We start from the raw sequence: 23,334 nt of genomic DNA on the forward strand, positions 1-23,334 counted from the left end.
TCTCCTGGCACCCGAGACAATAACAAGTCGCGTGAAGCGCTCTACTTACACACAGACTGTGCAGCACAGGAAGTGAGAGTGAACGCAGAACCTGTCTCCTGGCACCCGAGACAATAACAAGTCGCGTGAAGCGCTCTACTTACACACAGACTGTGCAGCACAGGAAGTGAGAGTGAACGCAGAACCTGTCTCCTGGCACCCGAGACAATAACAAGTCGCGTGAAGCGCTCTACTTACACACAGACTGTGCAGCACAGGAAGTGAGAGTGAACGCAGAACCTGTCTCCTGGCACCCGAGACAATAACAAGTCGCGTGAAGCGCTCTACTTACACACAGACTGTGCAGCACAGGAAGTGAGAGTGAACGCAGAACCTGTCTCCTGGCACCCGAGACAATAACAAGTCGCGTGAAGCGCTCTACTTACACACAGACTGTGCAGCACAGGAAGTGAGAGTGAACGCAGAACCTGTCTCCTGGCACCCGAGACAATAACAAGTCGCGTGAAGCGCTCTACTTACACACAGACTGTGCAGCACAGGAAGTGAGAGTGAACGCAGAACCTGTCTCCTGGCACCCGAGACAATAACAAGTCGCGTGAAGCGCTCTACTTACACACAGACTGTGCAGCACAGGAAGTGAGAGTGAACGCAGAACCTGTCTCCTGGCACCCGAGACAATAACAAGTCGCGTGAAGCGCTCTACTTACACACAGACTGTGCAGCACAGGAAGTGAGAGTGAACGCAGAACCTGTCTCCTGGCACCCGAGACAATAACAAGTCGCGTGAAGCGCTCTACTTACACACAGACTGTGCAGCACAGGAAGTGAGAGTGAACGCAGAACCTGTCTCCTGGCACCCGAGACAATAACAAGTCGCGTGAAGCGCTCTACTTACACACAGACTGTGCAGCACAGGAAGTGAGAGTGAACGCAGAACCTGTCTCCTGGCACCCGAGACAATAACAAGTCGCGTGAAGCGCTCTACTTACACACAGACTGTGCAGCACAGGAAGTGAGAGTGAACGCAGAACCTGTCTCCTGGCACCCGAGACAATAACAAGTCGCGTGAAGCGCTCTACTTACACACAGACTGTGCAGCACAGGAAGTGAGAGTGAACGCAGAACCTGTCTCCTGGCACCCGAGACAATAACAAGTCGCGTGAAGCGCTCTACTTACACACAGACTGTGCAGCACAGGAAGTGAGAGTGAACGCAGAACCTGTCTCCTGGCACCCGAGACAATAACAAGTCGCGTGAAGCGCTCTACTTACACACAGACTGTGCAGCACAGGAAGTGAGAGTGAACGCAGAACCTGTCTCCTGGCACCCGAGACAATAACAAGTCGCGTGAAGCGCTCTACTTACACACAGACTGTGCAGCACAGGAAGTGAGAGTGAACGCAGAACCTGTCTCCTGGCACCCGAGACAATAACAAGTCGCGTGAAGCGCTCTACTTACACACAGACTGTGCAGCACAGGAAGTGAGAGTGAACGCAGAACCTGTCTCCTGGCACCCGAGACAATAACAAGTCGCGTGAAGCGCTCTACTTACACACAGACTGTGCAGCACAGGAAGTGAGAGTGAACGCAGAACCTGTCTCCTGGCACCCGAGACAATAACAAGTCGCGTGAAGCGCTCTACTTACACACAGACTGTGCAGCACAGGAAGTGAGAGTGAACGCAGAACCTGTCTCCTGGCACCCGAGACAATAACAAGTCGCGTGAAGCGCTCTACTTACACACAGACTGTGCAGCACAGGAAGTGAGAGTGAACGCAGAACCTGTCTCCTGGCACCCGAGACAATAACAAGTCGCGTGAAGCGCTCTACTTACACACAGACTGTGCAGCACAGGAAGTGAGAGTGAACGCAGAACCTGTCTCCTGGCACCCGAGACAATAACAAGTCGCGTGAAGCGCTCTACTTACACACAGACTGTGCAGCACAGGAAGTGAGAGTGAACGCAGAACCTGTCTCCTGGCACCCGAGACAATAACAAGTCGCGTGAAGCGCTCTACTTACACACAGACTGTGCAGCACAGGAAGTGAGAGTGAACGCAGAACCTGTCTCCTGGCACCCGAGACAATAACAAGTCGCGTGAAGCGCTCTACTTACACACAGACTGTGCAGCACAGGAAGTGAGAGTGAACGCAGAACCTGTCTCCTGGCACCCGAGACAATAACAAGTCGCGTGAAGCGCTCTACTTACACACAGACTGTGCAGCACAGGAAGTGAGAGTGAACGCAGAACCTGTCTCCTGGCACCCGAGACAATAACAAGTCGCGTGAAGCGCTCTACTTACACACAGACTGTGCAGCACAGGAAGTGAGAGTGAACGCAGAACCTGTCTCCTGGCACCCGAGACAATAACAAGTCGCGTGAAGCGCTCTACTTACACACAGACTGTGCAGCACAGGAAGTGAGAGTGAACGCAGAACCTGTCTCCTGGCACCCGAGACAATAACAAGTCGCGTGAAGCGCTCTACTTACACACAGACTGTGCAGCACAGGAAGTGAGAGTGAACGCAGAACCTGTCTCCTGGCACCCGAGACAATAACAAGTCGCGTGAAGCGCTCTACTTACACACAGACTGTGCAGCACAGGAAGTGAGAGTGAACGCAGAACCTGTCTCCTGGCACCCGAGACAATAACAAGTCGCGTGAAGCGCTCTACTTACACACAGACTGTGCAGCACAGGAAGTGAGAGTGAACGCAGAACCTGTCTCCTGGCACCCGAGACAATAACAAGTCGCGTGAAGCGCTCTACTTACACACAGACTGTGCAGCACAGGAAGTGAGAGTGAACGCAGAACCTGTCTCCTGGCACCCGAGACAATAACAAGTCGCGTGAAGCGCTCTACTTACACACAGACTGTGCAGCACAGGAAGTGAGAGTGAACGCAGAACCTGTCTCCTGGCACCCGAGACAATAACAAGTCGCGTGAAGCGCTCTACTTACACACAGACTGTGCAGCACAGGAAGTGAGAGTGAACGCAGAACCTGTCTCCTGGCACCCGAGACAATAACAAGTCGCGTGAAGCGCTCTACTTACACACAGACTGTGCAGCACAGGAAGTGAGAGTGAACGCAGAACCTGTCTCCTGGCACCCGAGACAATAACAAGTCGCGTGAAGCGCTCTACTTACACACAGACTGTGCAGCACAGGAAGTGAGAGTGAACGCAGAACCTGTCTCCTGGCACCCGAGACAATAACAAGTCGCGTGAAGCGCTCTACTTACACACAGACTGTGCAGCACAGGAAGTGAGAGTGAACGCAGAACCTGTCTCCTGGCACCCGAGACAATAACAAGTCGCGTGAAGCGCTCTACTTACACACAGACTGTGCAGCACAGGAAGTGAGAGTGAACGCAGAACCTGTCTCCTGGCACCCGAGACAATAACAAGTCGCGTGAAGCGCTCTACTTACACACAGACTGTGCAGCACAGGAAGTGAGAGTGAACGCAGAACCTGTCTCCTGGCACCCGAGACAATAACAAGTCGCGTGAAGCGCTCTACTTACACACAGACTGTGCAGCACAGGAAGTGAGAGTGAACGCAGAACCTGTCTCCTGGCACCCGAGACAATAACAAGTCGCGTGAAGCGCTCTACTTACACACAGACTGTGCAGCACAGGAAGTGAGAGTGAACGCAGAACCTGTCTCCTGGCACCCGAGACAATAACAAGTCGCGTGAAGCGCTCTACTTACACACAGACTGTGCAGCACAGGAAGTGAGAGTGAACGCAGAACCTGTCTCCTGGCACCCGAGACAATAACAAGTCGCGTGAAGCGCTCTACTTACACACAGACTGTGCAGCACAGGAAGTGAGAGTGAACGCAGAACCTGTCTCCTGGCACCCGAGACAATAACAAGTCGCGTGAAGCGCTCTACTTACACACAGACTGTGCAGCACAGGAAGTGAGAGTGAACGCAGAACCTGTCTCCTGGCACCCGAGACAATAACAAGTCGCGTGAAGCGCTCTACTTACACACAGACTGTGCAGCACAGGAAGTGAGAGTGAACGCAGAACCTGTCTCCTGGCACCCGAGACAATAACAAGTCGCGTGAAGCGCTCTACTTACACACAGACTGTGCAGCACAGGAAGTGAGAGTGAACGCAGAACCTGTCTCCTGGCACCCGAGACAATAACAAGTCGCGTGAAGCGCTCTACTTACACACAGACTGTGCAGCACAGGAAGTGAGAGTGAACGCAGAACCTGTCTCCTGGCACCCGAGACAATAACAAGTCGCGTGAAGCGCTCTACTTACACACAGACTGTGCAGCACAGGAAGTGAGAGTGAACGCAGAACCTGTCTCCTGGCACCCGAGACAATAACAAGTCGCGTGAAGCGCTCTACTTACACACAGACTGTGCAGCACAGGAAGTGAGAGTGAACGCAGAACCTGTCTCCTGGCACCCGAGACAATAACAAGTCGCGTGAAGCGCTCTACTTACACACAGACTGTGCAGCACAGGAAGTGAGAGTGAACGCAGAACCTGTCTCCTGGCACCCGAGACAATAACAAGTCGCGTGAAGCGCTCTACTTACACACAGACTGTGCAGCACAGGAAGTGAGAGTGAACGCAGAACCTGTCTCCTGGCACCCGAGACAATAACAAGTCGCGTGAAGCGCTCTACTTACACACAGACTGTGCAGCACAGGAAGTGAGAGTGAACGCAGAACCTGTCTCCTGGCACCCGAGACAATAACAAGTCGCGTGAAGCGCTCTACTTACACACAGACTGTGCAGCACAGGAAGTGAGAGTGAACGCAGAACCTGTCTCCTGGCACCCGAGACAATAACAAGTCGCGTGAAGCGCTCTACTTACACACAGACTGTGCAGCACAGGAAGTGAGAGTGAACGCAGAACCTGTCTCCTGGCACCCGAGACAATAACAAGTCGCGTGAAGCGCTCTACTTACACACAGACTGTGCAGCACAGGAAGTGAGAGTGAACGCAGAACCTGTCTCCTGGCACCCGAGACAATAACAAGTCGCGTGAAGCGATATCAAAACATTTAGTCAAGCTGTCGGCATTGACGTAACAAATAAACACAATAAACAGTCATCGCCGAGACTATATTTAAAGGACCATAACAGGCTCTTTTTAAGGTCAGCTAAAGCAGTTGGGGTTGATTTAATGATATAGGTAAGCATCTAAAGATGCAAAAACAGTAAATCACAGGTTTTGTGTTGCATCAGTCCAATTTTACAAAAAAAGCATGCTCAAAAAGCGGCCAAATTCGTCTGCTACGCGAGACTTCAAAATCCCCGCGGCGGCAAGCCGTTGGCTGTGACGTCACATGCAGGCAGGAAGCGAAAGTAGCGACGCTCGGTCTGCGTCTTTGCTGCAGCCGTGGATATGCGCGCGTACTCCCGACATCATGCCGAGCCGACATCATGCCGAGAGAGTGTGCTGCTGCCGTATGTTCGGAGTTGCAAAAAAAGGACTCGGGCTTGAGTTTTCATTTGTTTCCATCCGACTCAAGGCTCAAGCAGGAATGGGCTGTGAAAATGAATCGGCTGGACCCAAAAACAAAGAAACAACAACAACAACAACAACAACAACAACAACAACAACAACAACAACAACAACAACAACAACAACACTATTGTTGAGAAACCAGCGAAACTACATCAACAATAACAATAACAACACCATTGTTGAGAAACCAGCGAAACTACATCAACAATAACAACAACAACAACAACAACAACAACCTCAACAACTACAACCACAACAGCATTGTTGAGAAACCAGCGAAACTGTATCAACAATAACAAAAATAACAACAACCACAACACAGTACAACATTGGGCAACAACTACAACAACAACAACGACGACAACAACACTGACAACAACTCAAAAACCAAGAACAACTACAATGTCAACAACACCACCTACAACAGCTTTACACTGATAAACAGTAGGTGGAACACGATTGATTTGACACGTAACAACCTTGATTTCATCTACGAAGACGACAACAACATCAACTCAAATTCGAGAACATATACGTCTTCAACAACATAACCAACAACAAATCCGATAGAACTTCAACTACAATCTCAACAGTGATCATGGGCTGCCTAATCTATTTGCTGAGTCTGGAAGACATTTGACAATCCACCCTTGAGAGAGGAATGGTTTTTCCTCGTAAACTTTGTGCCTCAAACCTGAATAAGAGGATACAGCTCTACATTAATCCCCGATTATCAACCCAGATAGATGGGACACTTCCGTCTCAACTCGGACGCCGCAGTAAGACCGATCTCTATTGCAACAGACGCTGATACCACGGTGTGGGAGACGTTCCATGCGTAAAAAGCTCTGAGGCGGTATTGATCCAGCTCTGAGGGGCCACTTTTTCGTAGTCGGCTCAGATCGATCACAACTGTAGGTGTCTAAGGCAGAGTTCCACTATACGTTTTGGTTTGCAACGTTCACAAATGCATTGGGTATTACCAAATGACGCAACTAAATGCTACAATAAATATATATCGCAATAATTGAACATTTATGTCAACAAGTGGAGATTTGTGTGCATGTTCGTGGTTATGCTCGATACAGACTAGCACAGACCTTCGAAACCCTAATGGGGAGCTGGGCCAATGCTCGATACAGACTAGCACAGACCTTCGAAACCCTAATGGGGAGCTGGGCCAATGCTCAATACAGACTAGCACAGACCATTGAAACCCTAATGGGGAGCTGGGTCAATGCTCGATACAGACTAGCACAGACCATTGAAACCCTAATGGGGAGCTGGGTCAATGCTCGATACAGACTAGCACAGACCTTCGAAACCCTAATGGGGAGCTGGGCCAATGCTCAATACAGACTAGCACAGACCTTCGAAACCCTAATGGGGAGCTGGGCCAATGCTCGATACAGACTAGCACAGACCATTGAAACCCTAATGGGGAGCTGGGTCAATGCTCGATACAGACTAGCACAGACCATTGAAACCCTAATGGGGAGCTGGGTCAATGCTCGATACAGACTAGCACAGACCTTCGAAACCCTAATGGGGAGCTGGGTCAATGCTCGATACAGACTAGCACAGACCATTGAAACCCTAATGGGGAGCTGGGTCAATGCTCGATACAGACTAGCACAGACCATTGAAACCCTAATGGGGAGCTGGGTCAATGCTCGATACAGACTAGCACAGACCATCGAAACCCTAATGGGGAGCTGGGTCAATGCTCGATAGAGACTAGCACAGACCATCGAAACCCTAATGGGGAGCTGGGTCAATGCTCGATACAGACTAGCACAGACCATTGAAACCCTAATGGGGAGCTGGGTCAATGCTCGATACAGACTAGCACAGACCATCGAAACCCTAATGGGGAGCTGGGTCAATGCTCGATACAGACTAGCACAGACCATTGAAACCCTAATGGGGAGCTAGGTCAATGCTCGATACAGACTAGCACAGACCATTGAAACCCTAATGGGGAGCTGGGCCAATGCTCGATACAGACTAGCACAGACCATCGAAACCCTAATGGGGAGCTGGGTCAATGCTCGATACAGACTAGCACAGACCATTGAAACCCTAATGGGGAGCTGGGCCAATGCTCGATACAGACTAGCACAGACCTTCCACACCCTAATGGGGAGCTGGGCCAATGCTCGATACAGACTAGCACAGACCATTGAAACCCTAATGGGGAGCTAGGTCAATGCTCGATACAGACTAGCACAGACCATTGAAACCCTAATGGGGAGCTGGGCCAATGCTCGATACAGACTAGCACAGACCATCGAAACCCTAATGGGGAGCTGGGCCAATGCTCGATACAGACTAGCACAGACCTTCCACACCCTAATGGGGAGCTGGGCCAATGCTCGATACAGACTAGCACAGACCATTGAAACCCTAATGGGGAGCTGGGCCAATGCTCGATACAGACTAGCACAGACCTTCCAAACCCTAATGGGGAGCTGGGTCAATGCTCGATACAGACTAGCACAGACCTTCCAAACCCTAATGGGGAGCTGGGTCAATGCTCGATACAGACTAGCACAGACCTTCCAAACCCTAATGGGGAGCTGGGTCAATGCTCGATACAGACTAGCACAGACCTTCCAAACCCTAATGGGGAGCTGGGTCAATGCTCGATACAGACTAGCACAGACCTTCCAAACCCTAATGGGGAGCTGGGCCAATGCTCGATACAGACTAGCACAGACCTTCCAAACCCTAATGGGGAGCTGGGTCAATGCTCGATACAGACTAGCACAGACCATTGAAACCCTAATGGGGAGCTGGGTCAATGCTCGATACAGACTAGCACAGACCTTCCAAACCCTAATGGGGAGCTGGGTCAATGCTCGATACAGACTAGCACAGACCATTGAAACCCTAATGGGGAGCTGGGTCAATGCTCGATACAGACTAGCACAGACCTTCGAAACCCTAATGGGGAGCTGGGTCAATGCTCGATACAGACTAGCACAGACCTTCGAAACCCTAATGGGGAGCTGGGCCAATGCTCGATACAGACTAGCACAGACCTTCGAAACCCTAATGGGGAGCTGGGCCAATGCTCAATACAGACTAGCACAGACCTTCGAAACCCTAATGGGGAGCTGGGCCAATGCTCGATACAGACTAGCACAGACCTTCCACACCCTAATGGGGAGCTGGGCCAATGCAAAAGCAATGTTTTGGCGTCAAAACATTTTTCAGATTGCTTCTAGATTTCTCTCAAAATTAATTAACTCGTTTAATCGATGTGCCAGCTCTGAGCAATAGCAAAATGGGCGGAGCTTAGGTTTGTTCCAGCTCTGACGCAATTCGCAAAACGGACAATATAAGGCCCTTATAGATGAAATATGTACTCCTGATGATAGAATAGCATATATTTAACACTTCCTATCAGTGGATGGCATCAAAGTGGTGAAATCTGCATGTTATGCGGCAAAAACGAAATGTTCCAGCTCTGAGGTGTTTTATCAGCAAAATGTTCTAGCTCTGAGCAAATGTTGAAATGTTCCGGCTCTGAGCATTTTTTATCGAATGCTCTGTAACTGAACATTATGACAGATGTAAACGAAAAATCAACATAGAACATTTAATATCTTGCGTAATGAGGTATTCCTTGACTTTCAAGGTACTGCATTGGTGTTTTAGAGTAATTTCCAATAATTCTTTGTAGTATGCTGCATCCTCTTAATTTGAAATATTTCGTTCAGTACCAAATGTAAACATCTGCATGCAAAATGCATGAATACGCAAACCCTGTTTTAGGTGCAGACACAGTTATTGCTTCGTGTCTATTTGTTTCTTGACCTATTTGTTATTTGTTTCATTTCTCTTGATTTTGGTACCGTTTAGAATGATGCTTACTGTATTTAAATTGATCAAACACGTGGCAGTCGCTTATAAATGATGAAGTGTTTAGCTTTTCCCGATCAAGGTACATACTGTTATTCGAACCTGGCAGTGAGGAGGGTATCACCGCAACAGTTGGTTTACATCAAATATGTCACCGTGTATGTATGTGTAATTTTGATTCTCTGCTAGAGGAAGTAGATATTAGCAAAATACATGTATCAATTATGGCCGCCAGTTGCATTTTATATTTTCAAATTATCTACTTACGCTAGCAGATAATCCAAACCATACACGGGTACATTATGATGTAGATCAACTGTTGCAGTGATACCATCCTCACTGACAGGTTCCACATACCTCAATCGGAAAATTCATTATTGACTGTAACGTGTTTGATTCAGGTATACACATTGAGCATGGTATCAAATGAAAGTGCACGGACTTTGGAACGCAACGGGTAACATTCTACCAGCACCAAGACTGAGCATGACCGTAAAAGTCAACCTCCCCAAAGTTTGAACCGAATCCCTGCACCATCTTTGTATCATTTACACACCGTTCGTACGCTTTGTCAGAAATTGTCAACGTTCAACAACATTAGCTCTGGTTTTTGGCACTCAGCTTTTTCTGCCTGTGAAAACTTTGCAACATCTGAACGTCAGGGCATGCAGAATTGATGACGTCACCACATGCCATCGCAGCTTACCAGACATCTGTATTATTATGGTTAGTGTGTTTGTACCCACCCATGAAATACAGAAACATCCCATGGAAGAGTTTATAACCGTAGGTCCAAGATGTTTTCACATCAGATTTTTTACCTCAGTAGTATAGATAGGTATAAACTTACCTCATAGTTAATTTGAACTCCAGATTATGCCATCGAACATGGAAGAGTTTGAAAGAAATGATGTCAAGTGCAAATGAATCGCAGTAGTTATTTCTCAAAAACTTGACACACGCATCAGCATCACCTTTTTGTTTTAAAATCGAAAGCTCTTTGATAGGATACTAACCAACTCTTCAATCAAATCATTTGGTTCTGTATGTAGAGAACATGGTTGTGGACTATGCAGTTTCAGATGTAGATTTGTTTCCTGGTTATGCAACCCTCAGCATCAATATACACATGTTCTACCCTTTCGTCTGGTTTCACTTGATAATCAAGAAGTTGTTGGCTTCATTTTGACAAAGGAAAGGGCTGTACACTTCAAACGTTTCTCCTTGGTGTTCTTTTTGACAATGTAAGTATGCATTAATGATGCTGTCTTCTCGTTTCGTGCTGTTTCCACATCTCACATATTCCATATGTCCAAGATGTGGTATGTGTACAAGACGTGGTAATGTGTTGAAGTTGTGGTATGTGTCCAAGTTGTGGAATGTGATGGGACAATAAAGAAATGAAAACAAAATCGAATAGATTCATTGACTTTGGGGTAGCGCGACTCTGTTGTTACTAGCTTTCCATTGGGAGGAAGCGACCCGAATTTCCCAGCGATGGGACAATAAAGAAAAGAAAAAAAATCCCATAGATCCCTTGACTTTGGGGTAGCGCGACTTTGTTGCTGCTAGCTTTCCACTGGGAGGAAGTGACCCAAATTTCCCAGTGACGGGACAATCTAGTAATGAAAAAAAAAAAATCTAAACATAAACAGTCGCGCTACCCCAAAAGTCAAGGGATTTTGTTTTTGTGCCTTGACTTTGGAGATGACACGAAAATATCGGGAGCAATAACGTGATTTGTAAAAAAAATTTACTAATCACGGGGCGCGCAGACCCTTGATTTTAACCCCCAAGCTCAAAACTGTAAGGTTCAGCAGCTAAAGTTGCTTCACTGTTTGTGACGTCATCGGAATTTTACCCAGAATTCACCACTTCCGTACTCTCGCGGACGTTCGCGATACAACGGCCGCCAGATCGGAACGCGAAAACGCCTCGCTTCAGCCACGAAATTCGTCGGGTTATGGCCCAAAACGATTCCGAAATAATCTAAACCCTGTGACGGAAGGTGAGAAAACAATTTCCTACGGCATGCATATGCCTGGTTAACCTAAGTCACGCCAAAACGCAAATGAACGCGTTTTTGACACCAAAAAAAGCCTGTTGGGGTCCTTTAAGATAGTCTCGACTAACCACACCCAAAAATAGAGACGGGTCACGCTCGTCTCCGGGTAGCGTGCAAACGCAGTACGTACTTAACCTATTGTCTGTCATTCTGAGCAAATATTTAGAGTAAACATGACATATGTATATATTTTTGAATTCAGGAGAAATTGAGAAATACAATTATGCAATCATGTTTAAATTTGTTAGTGAAAATTCGATTTTATTGACAACTTTAATGAGCAAACTAATAAACTAATTGTTAAGCCTCCAAGCTGAAATGCAATACTATAGTCCGGGCTTTGTCTAAGATTACTTCACCAAAATGTCAACCGCCCTGATATGGCCCTGCGCCTTGAATATGTGCGCGATATAAATTGCATAAAAATAAAAAAATAAAATAAAAATAAATCCCTGCGCTTAGAACTGTACCCACGGATTACGCGCGATATAAGCCTCATATTGATTGATTGATTGATTGATAAGCAAACAAACAAACAAACAAACCAAAATGTCAACCAATTTGGTTGAAAAATGAGGGCGTGACAGTGCTACCTCAACTTTCACAAACAACCGGATATGACGTCATCAAGGACATTAATCGAAAAAAAATGTCTGGGGATATTATACCCACGAACACTCATGTGAAATTTCATGAAGATTGGTTCAGTAGTTTTCTCTGAATCGCTCTTCACACACACACACACACACATACACACATACACCACCACCCTCGTCTCGATTCCCCGCAAGATTCAAATAGACTGAAATAAAGCGTTATTCTCTGTTTAAACTTCGTCGTCTCATTCGTTTGTTGTGGAATATCTTGATGTGTTTAGTTATCGTTTCTTCATTAGCACACACAACTCATGCTTAGTTTAAAAGACGTTAGTCCAGGAAAGATGTCCTCACAGTGAATAGGAGAATGAGTGACTAACGCTGCTTCATTGACACCCACAGATTGCTGTGAAGATATGTATGGACGTTAGTGTTGTTGTGTGACCAGGTGCTGACATCCAGGCCCATGACCGCAGCGGCCACACCCCCCTGCACCTGGCCATTGGTGGTCGGAGGAGTAAGGACCACTATGTGAGTACACATATCACTTCCCTGGACTGTCATACATTACTTTACCGGATTTGTCGAACGTCCAGAACAGTCACAAAAGAACTTGAGCACCAAAGATCAAGCATACCAATGGTTTTATTTTTCCAGCTAGACAGATGGGACTGGTTGGTTGGTTGGTTGGTTGGTTGGTTGGTTGGAAGTTGGTTTGTACGTCCCTTGAAATGTTTTGGCTATTTGGTACCGATTACATTTTGCTTTTCTGTCTCAATGTACAAGGTGGACTCTATGTTTGACAGTTTGTGCATTTAGGTTTATTGCAGTGAAGTGAACAGATTCAAAGAAGCTCAGATCTGTCCACACACGCGCGCACCCACACAGACACACAGGCACAGGCACACATACACACGCACGCACACATGCACACCCCCCACCCACACGCACACACACACACAAACACACACACACACACACACATACACACGCAACCCATACCCTGGCTGCAAACCCAAACATTCACACCAACAGCATAGGGACTCAAGATAGGAATACAAGATAGGAATACAAGATAGGAACACAAGATAGGAACACAAGATAGGAACACAAGATAGGAATACAAGATAGGAACACAAGATAGGAACACAAGATAGGAATACAAGATAGGAACACAAGATAGGAACACAAGATAGGAACACAAGATAGGAATACAAGATAGGAATACAAGATAGGAACACAAGATAGGAACACAAGATAGGAACACAAGATAGGAACACAAGACAGGAACACAAGACAGGAACACAAGATAGGAACACAAGATAGGAATACAAGATAGGAACACAAGATAGGAACACAAGATAGGAACACAAGATAGGAATACAAGATAGGAACACAAGATAGGAATACAAGATAGGAACACAAGATAGGAATACAAGATAGGAATACAAGACAGGAACACAAGATAGGAATACAAGATAGGAATACAAGATAGGAACACAAGATAGGAATACAAGATAGGAATACAAGATAGGAACACAAGATAGGAATACAAGATAGGAATACAAGATAGGAACACAAGATAGGAATACAAGATAGGAATACAAGATAGGAACACAAGATAGGAATACAAGATAGGAATACAAGATAGGAACACAAGATAGGAATACAAGATAGGAACACAAGATAGGAACACAAGACAGGAACACAAGACAGGAACACAAGATAGGAATACAAGATAGGAACACAAGATAGGAACACAAGACAGGAACACAAGATAGGAATACAAGATAGGAACACAAGACAGGAACACAAGATAGGAACACAAGATAGGAACACAAGATAGGAACACAAGATAGGAATACAAGATAGGAACACAAGATAGGAATACAAGATAGGAATACAAGACAGGAACACAAGACAGGAACACAAGATAGGAACACAAGACAGGAACACAAGATAGGAACACAAGACAGGAACACAAGATAGGAATACAAGATAGGAACACAAGATAGGAACACAAGATAGGAACACAAGACAGGAACACAAGATAGGAACACAAGACAGGAACACAAGACAGGAACACAAGATAGGAACACAAGACAGGAATACAAGATAGGAATACAAGATAGGAATACAAGATAGGAACACAAGATAGGAACACAAGACAGGAACACAAGATAGGAACACAAGATAGGAACACAAGACAGGAACACAAGATAGGAACACAAGATAGGAACACAAGATAGGAACACAAGACAGGAACACAAGATAGGAACACAAGATAGGAACACAAGATAGGAACACAAGATAGGAACACAAGATAGGAACACAAGATAGGAATACAAGATAGCAACACAAGATAGGAATAGCCACAACAGCCGTCCATCCTGACGATCAACGAGCCCCATCAAGCTGACCACTGTGTGTCTCCCAGGGGCCAGAGGGTCAGCAGGAGAACCAGGTGCGTGTGGCGCTGGCCAGTCTGCTGGTCAGTAACGGGGCGCTAGTGGACGCTCCGGACCTGGCTGGACGTGACCCATTCTCCTACGGGCTGTCCGCTATCAAGGAGGGCGTTAACGCCTTCATGGCACAAAAGTATGTAAACTTAAGTTTGACAAAGTGCCCCGTGATTTATTCACATTAAACTTTTGCTTTTCTCATTTCCATATCGATGGGTTAAAACCAGAACCATCTAACTGGATTTCCACCATTTTGAGAAATGGCCACTTGAAGATTTCAACCCCTTATAAAAAATAGTAAACACAGGATTGTAGCCCTCATATTTTACACACTTGACTTAGAGGAAACACTGGTCATGCACACTAGTAATCAATTTAATTGAACAACTTTTTCATATGCAAAAAAGGTATAATTTGTTCTGCTTCCAGAATACACTCCTGCTCTTTTCTCAGTTCTGGAGCTAGAAAAGCCCAGTGCACCATAGCTGCTTCTGACTTCCACACAGACCCCAGTGTGGCCTGTGCTACAGCAGTCAGAAGCAGCCTCCTCACACATAGCATGTTCTGCTTCCAAGCAAAGCGTATACTGTACATTAGTTCAAATCGTTTTTCAAAGTTTATTACCGTCATAAACAAACAAATGTCAAGTCACTTGCAAAAATATCATCAAGGACTCATGTATTCATTCATTGTGTGGCCTAATGAACGCAACACGCATAAATAAAAATTAAATTGCCGGTACTTTTCATAGCGAAAAAAAAACACATAACAAAAACAACACACACACAAAACTCTCTCTGAAATCATTATACTTTTTTTTTATTGTGTTTTTCAAGAAATCCCAACGGTAATCTTATGTTGTATCAGCTCATATCGTTTTGCGTTACGCACAAAACTACACACCCAATAACACTAACAACAAACCAAACGAACAAAGCAGCAAACAAGCAAACAAACAAACAAATAAACACAAGGCTGAAGGCGCATTTTAACCACACAATGCAAATGGTAACAAAATCACGAGCTTTAGATCCTGACTGCATGCTACTCTGTTCATTATCAAGAAAACAAATTGGCATTCTTACCTTTTGTTGTACTTTCCTCTTCACAAAAATGTTGTGCACAAAGGTCGAAATAAATAATACACATTTTGCACTTTTAACAGTCGACCTCCTGTACTGCTTTTGTCTTTGCCGTTTGACCAGTTATTCCTGTGTAAAATTCATCTCTGAGTGTCTTCACTTTTGGAACACACCTTTTCTCGTAGTCCCGGGTTGCAGAGTCTTTAAGTTCGGCTGAACTTCTTCTCATGAGGTGTCACATAGGATGCTTCCTTCATCGATGACAGAATTTTCTTTGTTGGGGTTCCATAAACAGATGGAAGAGATGCTGTGGTAGTTTCACCTAAAGGAGCAGTGTCTGACATATATACTACAAGCTGATGTGAATACACCTACAGGGTAACAGAAACTGTGGAAGCACACACAGGAGAAAGATGTACAGGAGTTGGGTAGCTTGATTCATTTTTGAGGGGTGGAATCACAATCAGCAAGTATTGGAGTTGATGCATGACTCGAACAGGAGGATAACCCCCATTCACCATGTTCTCAAAAGGATCTTCGATTGAAGAAACAGCACAATCGTCATATTTTGGGGTAGATTTTGCCAATGGAGACGCATCAAAGTCATCAGGTTTCACTTTTAGCATTGGCAGAAAGGAGATTATGCAACCGTAATCCGTGAATCCGAAGGACAGTTTCCTGAAATGCATGGTGCTTCTTACTTGCCTGGACGGCCTGATGATTCATCTCCTTTCAAACAGCGTCTGCAAAAGACATGGATACTATGAATGTTATCTCCTTTGAACAGGCAATTACTACATGTACTTCTATTTTAAAATTATTAACCGATAATAAAAAAAAGGTAATTGCCTCCGTATTATCGCTTCTGCGTTAAAACTTTGGATAGTTTTCGTGTTTCTATTCACACAAACAAATGAAACATTAGTACTTGATTACACTCTGACCACTCATGCTCATCAGTTTGACATTGTGATAACCTCTGAATAACAAAATATATTAGAGTCAATTAAACTGACAAAATCCATCAACCAAATCATTCATCTATCCATCTTTACAAGCATACACAAATACTGTAAACACTCACTTACATTTTTTTTATTTTTTAACAAACACTAAAGAGCTGCATGGATACACTACAACATTAAGGCATGAGCACATGCACACACCGTCACACACAAACACACACTGACACAAACAAACACACACGCGCGCAAGAACATTCACGCTGAAACAAACACATTTACCTGCCTGTGTTTTACAATTAGGAAAACAAAACACAAAAAGCTAGGAATCAGTTTGCAGATACAGGATTTAGACTGAATCAGAAGGTTAATCCCCTATATTTAAAAAAGGAATCTGAATTTCAGCTTTTATGGTCTGTTCAAATGGGGAAAAACATAATACTTGAAGATACTCACTTGAATCTGTGTCCTGACTCGAGCAACAGCCAAATTGACTGTGCAGCAGATGTAAAAATGGCAGAGAGCTGTTCTCTGTTCCATTGTTTTCAGAAAGTGGACCATCCTTTTGTCAGTTTAAGACACCACCCCCCCCCCCCCACCCCACCCCACCCCCTTGCACCCACTTTACCACCAACCCCCCTCCCCGGCCCCAACCCCCTTATTACCACCCTCCTCCCTCAATATCAAGGGACTGCATCTTTTCCAATTCATTCTTCATTCACTCTTTATCACAGGAAAGTTAATTGTGTTTCAACCCTGTACATCCGGAGTCAGGAATTCGGATACTGACACTTGACAGGTGTCACTGACCTGTTTTAGTTCCCACAGTCTATCAAATTCCTTTTTCTGTCAACAGCAGACTCTACTACTGCTAGTTACACTATTCTGTGTGCTGGAGGAAATCCTACACCACACAGAAAGGGTCAAGACCAGATACCACTATCGCTAATGTGCGCTTATCTGGCTGCGCTGTGAACAGGAAAAATGACTGTGACACAGCAAGCAGAAGAGGTCAGGTGACGATGGCTGCATCTGGCTCGCTGTGAAACACTCCCCTTTCCCCACAGGCCTCAGTAGCAGAACAGACTAAACTGAACTTAGCACGTTCTGCTTCCAACCTGGATGGAGTTAGAGGGTTCTGCTTCCAAGATGAGCAGGAGAAATGCTTGGAGCCAGAACAAATTATGACTTATAAATACGCAATTATGCAAGATTTTCAAGAATCCTTTACAGAAAGTGAGAATCATGTTACCATAAGTCAAATAACTATAAAGTTGCAAAACAGGTTATTTTGAGGTAATTGGTTCTGGTTTTAGCCCATCGATATGCATGCCTTATTCTAGCGCCTTAAAAGTAACTAGGTTGGATAATCTTGTTACTTGCGTCCTTATTGGTTGAACAGACAATATTTGACTCAGTCCGGACTATGGGATTGCATTCCAGCCTGGAATCTTAAAACTGGTGAATTAATTAAAATGTTATTCAAAATTTAAGAAAAGATGAAAAAACATTGCATTGCTTTTTTTGAATCATTTCCTGAATTCAAAAATGTATTTATGTGTCATGTTTTACCTTGAAAAAGCGCTCACAATTAAAGAAAATCGGTCCTACATTAACAATCTTTGCGTTGACCTGCGCGCCCCGTCTTGGGCTTGTGGGTTCGGCTGGCTTAGCCTTACTAGTATCGATGATGACTGATCCCAGGTTGTCGGTGTTGATCTTTTAATTTCATGCCCGGTATGCCCAAATGTTTTTATATCGCTTCACGCGATTTGTTTCTAATTTCTATAAGTACCCCTTTAAACTCCTTTGGATGTCCTTGATGGTTGATGCTGAGATGATACGTGGAACACAATAACTGGATTGAATTACCGAATCACGTGACATTGACGATGATTGCTATCCCTCTAGATTGAATTACCGATTCACATGACAGTGACGATGATTGCTATCCCTCTAGATTGAATTACCGATTCACATGACAGTGACGATGATTGCTATCTCTCTAGATTGAATTACCAAATCACATGACAGTGACGATGATTGCTATGTCTCTAGATTGAATTACCGATTCACATGACAGTGACGATGATTGCTATCTCTCTAGATTGAATGACCGAATCACATGACAGTGACGATGATTGCTATCTCTCTAGATCGAATAACCGAATCACATGACAGTGACGATGATTGCTATCCCTCTAGATTGAATGACCGAATCACATGACAGTGACGATGATTGCTATCTCTCTAGATCGAATAACCGAATCACATGACAGTGACGATGATTGCTATCTCTCTAGATCGAATAACCGAATCACATGACAGTGACGATGATTGCTATCTCTCTAGATTGAATAACCGAATCACATGACAGTGACGATGATTGCTATCTCTCTAGATCGAATAACCGAATCACATGACAGTGACGATGATTGCTATCCCTCTAGATTGAATTACCGATTCACATGACAGTGACGATGATTGCTATCTCTCTAGATTGAATTACCAAATCACATGACAGTGACGATGATTGCTATGTCTCTAGATTGAATTACCGAATCACATGACAGTGACGATGATTGCTATCTCTCTAGATTGAATTACCGAATCACATGACAGTGACGATGATTGCTATCTCTCTAGATTGAATTACCGATTCACATGACAGTGACGATGATTGCTATCTCTCTAGATCGAATAACCGAATCACATGACAGTGACGATGATTGCTATCTCTCTAGATCGAATAACCGAATCACATGACAGTGACGATGATTGCTATGTCTCTAGATTGAATAACCGAATCACATGACAGTGACGATGATTGCTATCTCTCTAGATTGAATTACCGAATCACATGACAGTGACGATGATTGCTATGTCTCTAGATTGAATAACCGAATCACATGACAGTGACGATGATTGCTATCTCTCTAGATCGAATAACCGAATCACGTGACAGTGACGATGATTGCTATCTCTCTAGATTGAATTACCGATTCACATGACAGTGACGATGATTGCTATCCCTCTAGATTGAATTACCGATTCACATGACAGTGACGATGATTGCTATCTCTCTAGATTGAATGACCGAATCACATGACAGTGACGATGATTGCTATCTCTCTAGATTGAATAACCGAATCACATGACAGTGACGATGATTGCTATCTCTCTAGATTGAATTACCGAATCACATGACAGTGACGATGGTTGCTATCTCTCTAGATTGAATAACCGAATCACATGACAGTGACGATGATTGCTATCTCTCTAGATTGAATTACCGATTCACATGACAGTGACGATGATTGCTATCTCTCTAGATTGAATAACCGAATCACATGACAGTGACGATGATTGCTATCTCTCTAGATTGAATTACCGAATCACATGACAGTGACGATGATTGCTATCTCTCTAGATTGAATAACCGAATCACATGACAGTGACGATGATTGCTATCTCTCTAGATTGAATTACCGATTCACATGACAGTACAGTGACGATGATTGCTATCTCTCTAGATTGAATTACCGAATCACATGACAGTGACGGTGATTGCTATCTCTCTAGATTGAATAACCGAATCACATGACAGTGACGATGATTGCTATCTCTCTAGATGGAATAACCGAATCACATGACAGTGACGATGATTGCTATCTCTCTAGATTGAATAACCGAATCACATGACAGTGACGATGATTGCTATCTCTCTAGATCGAATAACCGAATCACATGACAGTGACGATGATTGCTATCTCTCTAGATCGAATAACCGAATCACATGACAGTGACGATGATTGCTATCCCTCTAGATTGAATGACCGAATCACATGACAGTGACGATGATTGCTATCTCTCTAGATCGAATAACCGAATCACATGACAGTGACGATGATTGCTATCTCTCTAGATCGAATAACCGAATCACATGACAGTGACGATGATTGCTATCTCTCTAGATCGAATTACCGAATCACATGACAGTGACGATGATTGCTATCTCTCTAGATCGAATAACCGAATCACATGACAGTGACGATGATTGCTATCTCTCTAGATTGAATGACCGAATCACATGACAGTGACGATGATTGCTATCTCTCTAGATCGAATAACCGAATCACATGACAGTGACGATGATTGCTATGTCTCGGTCTCTCAGTCCTCATCTAGTCAGGCGCAAGGGACGGACAGAAGGCACCATCTTTGGCGCTGGACAACTGACCACAGGCAAGGGGAGTGGCCAGCTGGCAGACGACCTCAGGGGGGTGGGGCTCCCCTGTGGAGTGTGCGGTGCCTCCAAGTCTGACGTCACGCTGCAGCCATGTCAACACAAGTGTGTGTGCAGCGCGTGCAGTGTCAAGGTCGCCCTTTGTCCTCTGTGTGACGAAAAGGTCACAGATAAACTCGTCACTGGGGCAGGTAGGGATTTATGAACATATTCTTTTGTTTGCATCCCCAAGAAAATTAACACTAATGCCTGGCATGTTTTGTTGTTGTCGTTAGGTTGTTGTTTTGATAAGAAGTTTCTTTGTACATCAGTGACTCTCTGTGTGTGCGTGTGAATGTGTTTGTGTGCGTGTGAATGTGTGTGTGAGTGTGTGTGTGTGTGTGTGTGTGTGTGTGTGTGATTGAATGTGTGTGTGTGTGTGTGTGTGTGTGTGTGTGTGTGTGTGTGTGTGTGTGTGTCAGAGAGAGAGAGAGAGAGAGAGAGAGAGAGAGAGAGAGAGAGAGAGAGAGTACACTTTAGGTATAGGTATTGTTTATGATTTCTTACTTACGCTCGGTTTCAGATGAACAAACCGTTAATCCGGATGAATTTATGCAGATGTTGCGAGAAGGGGGACGTCAAAGCTCGTAAACCAAGACAAGACTTTGCGCACGATGCAGTGAAATTCGTGTCACTGAGTCAACTACCGTCAAACGAAAGCGGAACTAACTACAATAGCCTTCTAAGCAACAGACATTCAACTGAACCTGTAACATGTATTGCATATACCGTAGTACGGCGTTGCAGAGTAGATGTAATGTGTATGCCACAGTGTTTTCGATATGACAGTCTGATGCATATAATTATGTCACTGTATGCTTGATATGACAGTCTGATACGTGTCCCAGTGTTTTTAATATGACAATATGACATGCATGTCACTGTGTTTTGATATGACAGTCTGATACATGCATGTCACTGTGTTTTGATATGACAGTCTGATACATGCATGTCACTGTGTTTTGATATGACAGTCTGATACATGTAAGTCACTGTGTTTTGATATGACAGTCTGTGACATGCATGTCACTGTGTTTTGATATGACAGTCTGTGACATGCATGTCACTGTGTTTCGATATGACAGTCTGATACATGCATGTCACTGTGTTTTGATATGACAGTCTGTGACATGCATGTCACTGTGTTTCGATATGACAGTCTGTGACATGCATGTCACTGTGTTTCGATATGACAGTCTGTGACATGCATGTCACTGTGTTTTGATATGACAGTCTGATACATGCATGTCACTGTGTTTTGATATGACAGTCTGATACATGCATGTCACTGTGTTTTGATATGACAGTCTGATACATGCATGTCACTGTGTTTTGATATGACAGTCTGATACATGTAAGTCACTGTGTTTTGATATGACAGTCTGTCACATGTATGTCACTGTGTTTTGATATGACAGTCTGATACATGCATGTCACTGTGTTTTGAGAGAGAGAGAGAGAGAGAGAGAGAGAGAGAGAGAGAGAGAGAGAGAGAGAGAGAGAGAGAGAGAGAGAGAGAGAGAGAGAGAGAGAGAGAGAGAGAGAGAATAAGAATAAGAAGAATAAGAATAAGAATACTTTATTATCTCATAGAGAAATTCAGGGGTGGTACATAACAATAATACAAACAAGGCATTGATTTTACATAAAACATATAGCACTATATAACAGGGCAGGTTATAGAAACACCTCCCACATACCTCTCTGGACATTCCTTGCATTGTTCTTACGCATTCAGACATGAACACATCCATGTCTCACTTACACATCGCACACATGGACATTCGTATACGCTCAACTTACCCATTCACACATGGACATTCGACCACGCTCCACTTACGCATTCTTATACGCTCCACTTACACATTCACACATGGGCATTCTTATATGCTCCACTCCCACATGGACATTCGACTACGCCCACTTACACGTTCACACATGGACATCTTTAAAGCACTGCGCTTACATATTCTCGCACACCTACGCGTATAACGAACTATGGCTAAACATCATTGCAAAATATCATAGCATACAATATATCACAGAAAATATACGGTTGTACATAAAACCAATACATACATGTACATTACTACTGATTGCACTGGCAGAAGAGGGGCTGAGTCGGGTATGTGGATGTGTTTACATGTTGCTAAGGGTGATGGATTTGGGGATGAAGCTGTTTTGCAGCCTGAGTGTTCTAGCTTTGTGCGTGCGAAGTCTACGGCCAGAGGGAAGGAGTTCATAGAGGTGGGCTAGGACATGGGACCTATCTGAAGCTATCCGCCTACTCTTTCTCACCACACGCTTTTCATACAGGGACTCCACACTTGCTTGCTGCCTGCCAATCACCTTGCTACTGACATTCACCATTCGCACTAAGACATTCCTGCTCTTCACACTCAGACCTCCATACCAGGACACAAAACCAAAAGTGATGACAGACTCGATGAAAGAGCGGTAGAAAGTTTGAAGGATAGAAGAGTTCACATTCAACTTCCTAAGTTTCTGAAGGCAG

At 44.5% G+C, this 23,334-nt stretch overlaps 1 protein-coding gene and 1 long non-coding RNA gene across 4 annotated transcripts in view; one reads left to right on the forward strand and one right to left on the reverse strand.

Moving 5' to 3' along the window:
* Positions 1–22,250, forward strand: part of LOC138977942 (E3 ubiquitin-protein ligase MIB2-like) — a 48,516-nt gene extending 26,266 nt beyond the window's left edge. The window contains exons 14-17 of one of the 3 annotated variants that reach the window (XM_070350549.1): positions 12,477–12,559; positions 14,466–14,626; positions 20,712–20,971; positions 21,343–22,250. In XM_070350549.1, coding sequence (XP_070206650.1) covers positions 12,477–12,559; positions 14,466–14,626; positions 20,712–20,971; positions 21,343–21,410 — 572 coding nt within the window. In that variant the 3' untranslated portion in view covers positions 21,411–22,250. Of the gene's footprint in view, positions 1–12,476; positions 12,560–14,465; positions 14,627–20,711; positions 20,972–21,342 lie in introns of those variants that run through there. The other 2 variants (XR_011459528.1, XR_011459527.1) reach the window with 2 other exon arrangements.
* LOC138977955 (uncharacterized) lies at positions 15,189–17,102 on the reverse strand. Its single transcript, XR_011459535.1, has 2 exons — positions 16,991–17,102; positions 15,189–16,315 (listed from the first exon to the last, which is right to left on the reverse strand). It is a non-coding gene; the product is annotated as an uncharacterized lncRNA (long non-coding RNA).
* Positions 22,251–23,334: the final 1,084 nt, after the last annotated feature.

The sequence above is a fragment of the Littorina saxatilis genome, linkage group LG10 (genome assembly GCF_037325665.1).
Source record: "Littorina saxatilis isolate snail1 linkage group LG10, US_GU_Lsax_2.0, whole genome shotgun sequence".
Lineage (NCBI taxonomy): Eukaryota > Metazoa > Mollusca > Gastropoda > Littorinimorpha > Littorinidae > Littorina > Littorina saxatilis.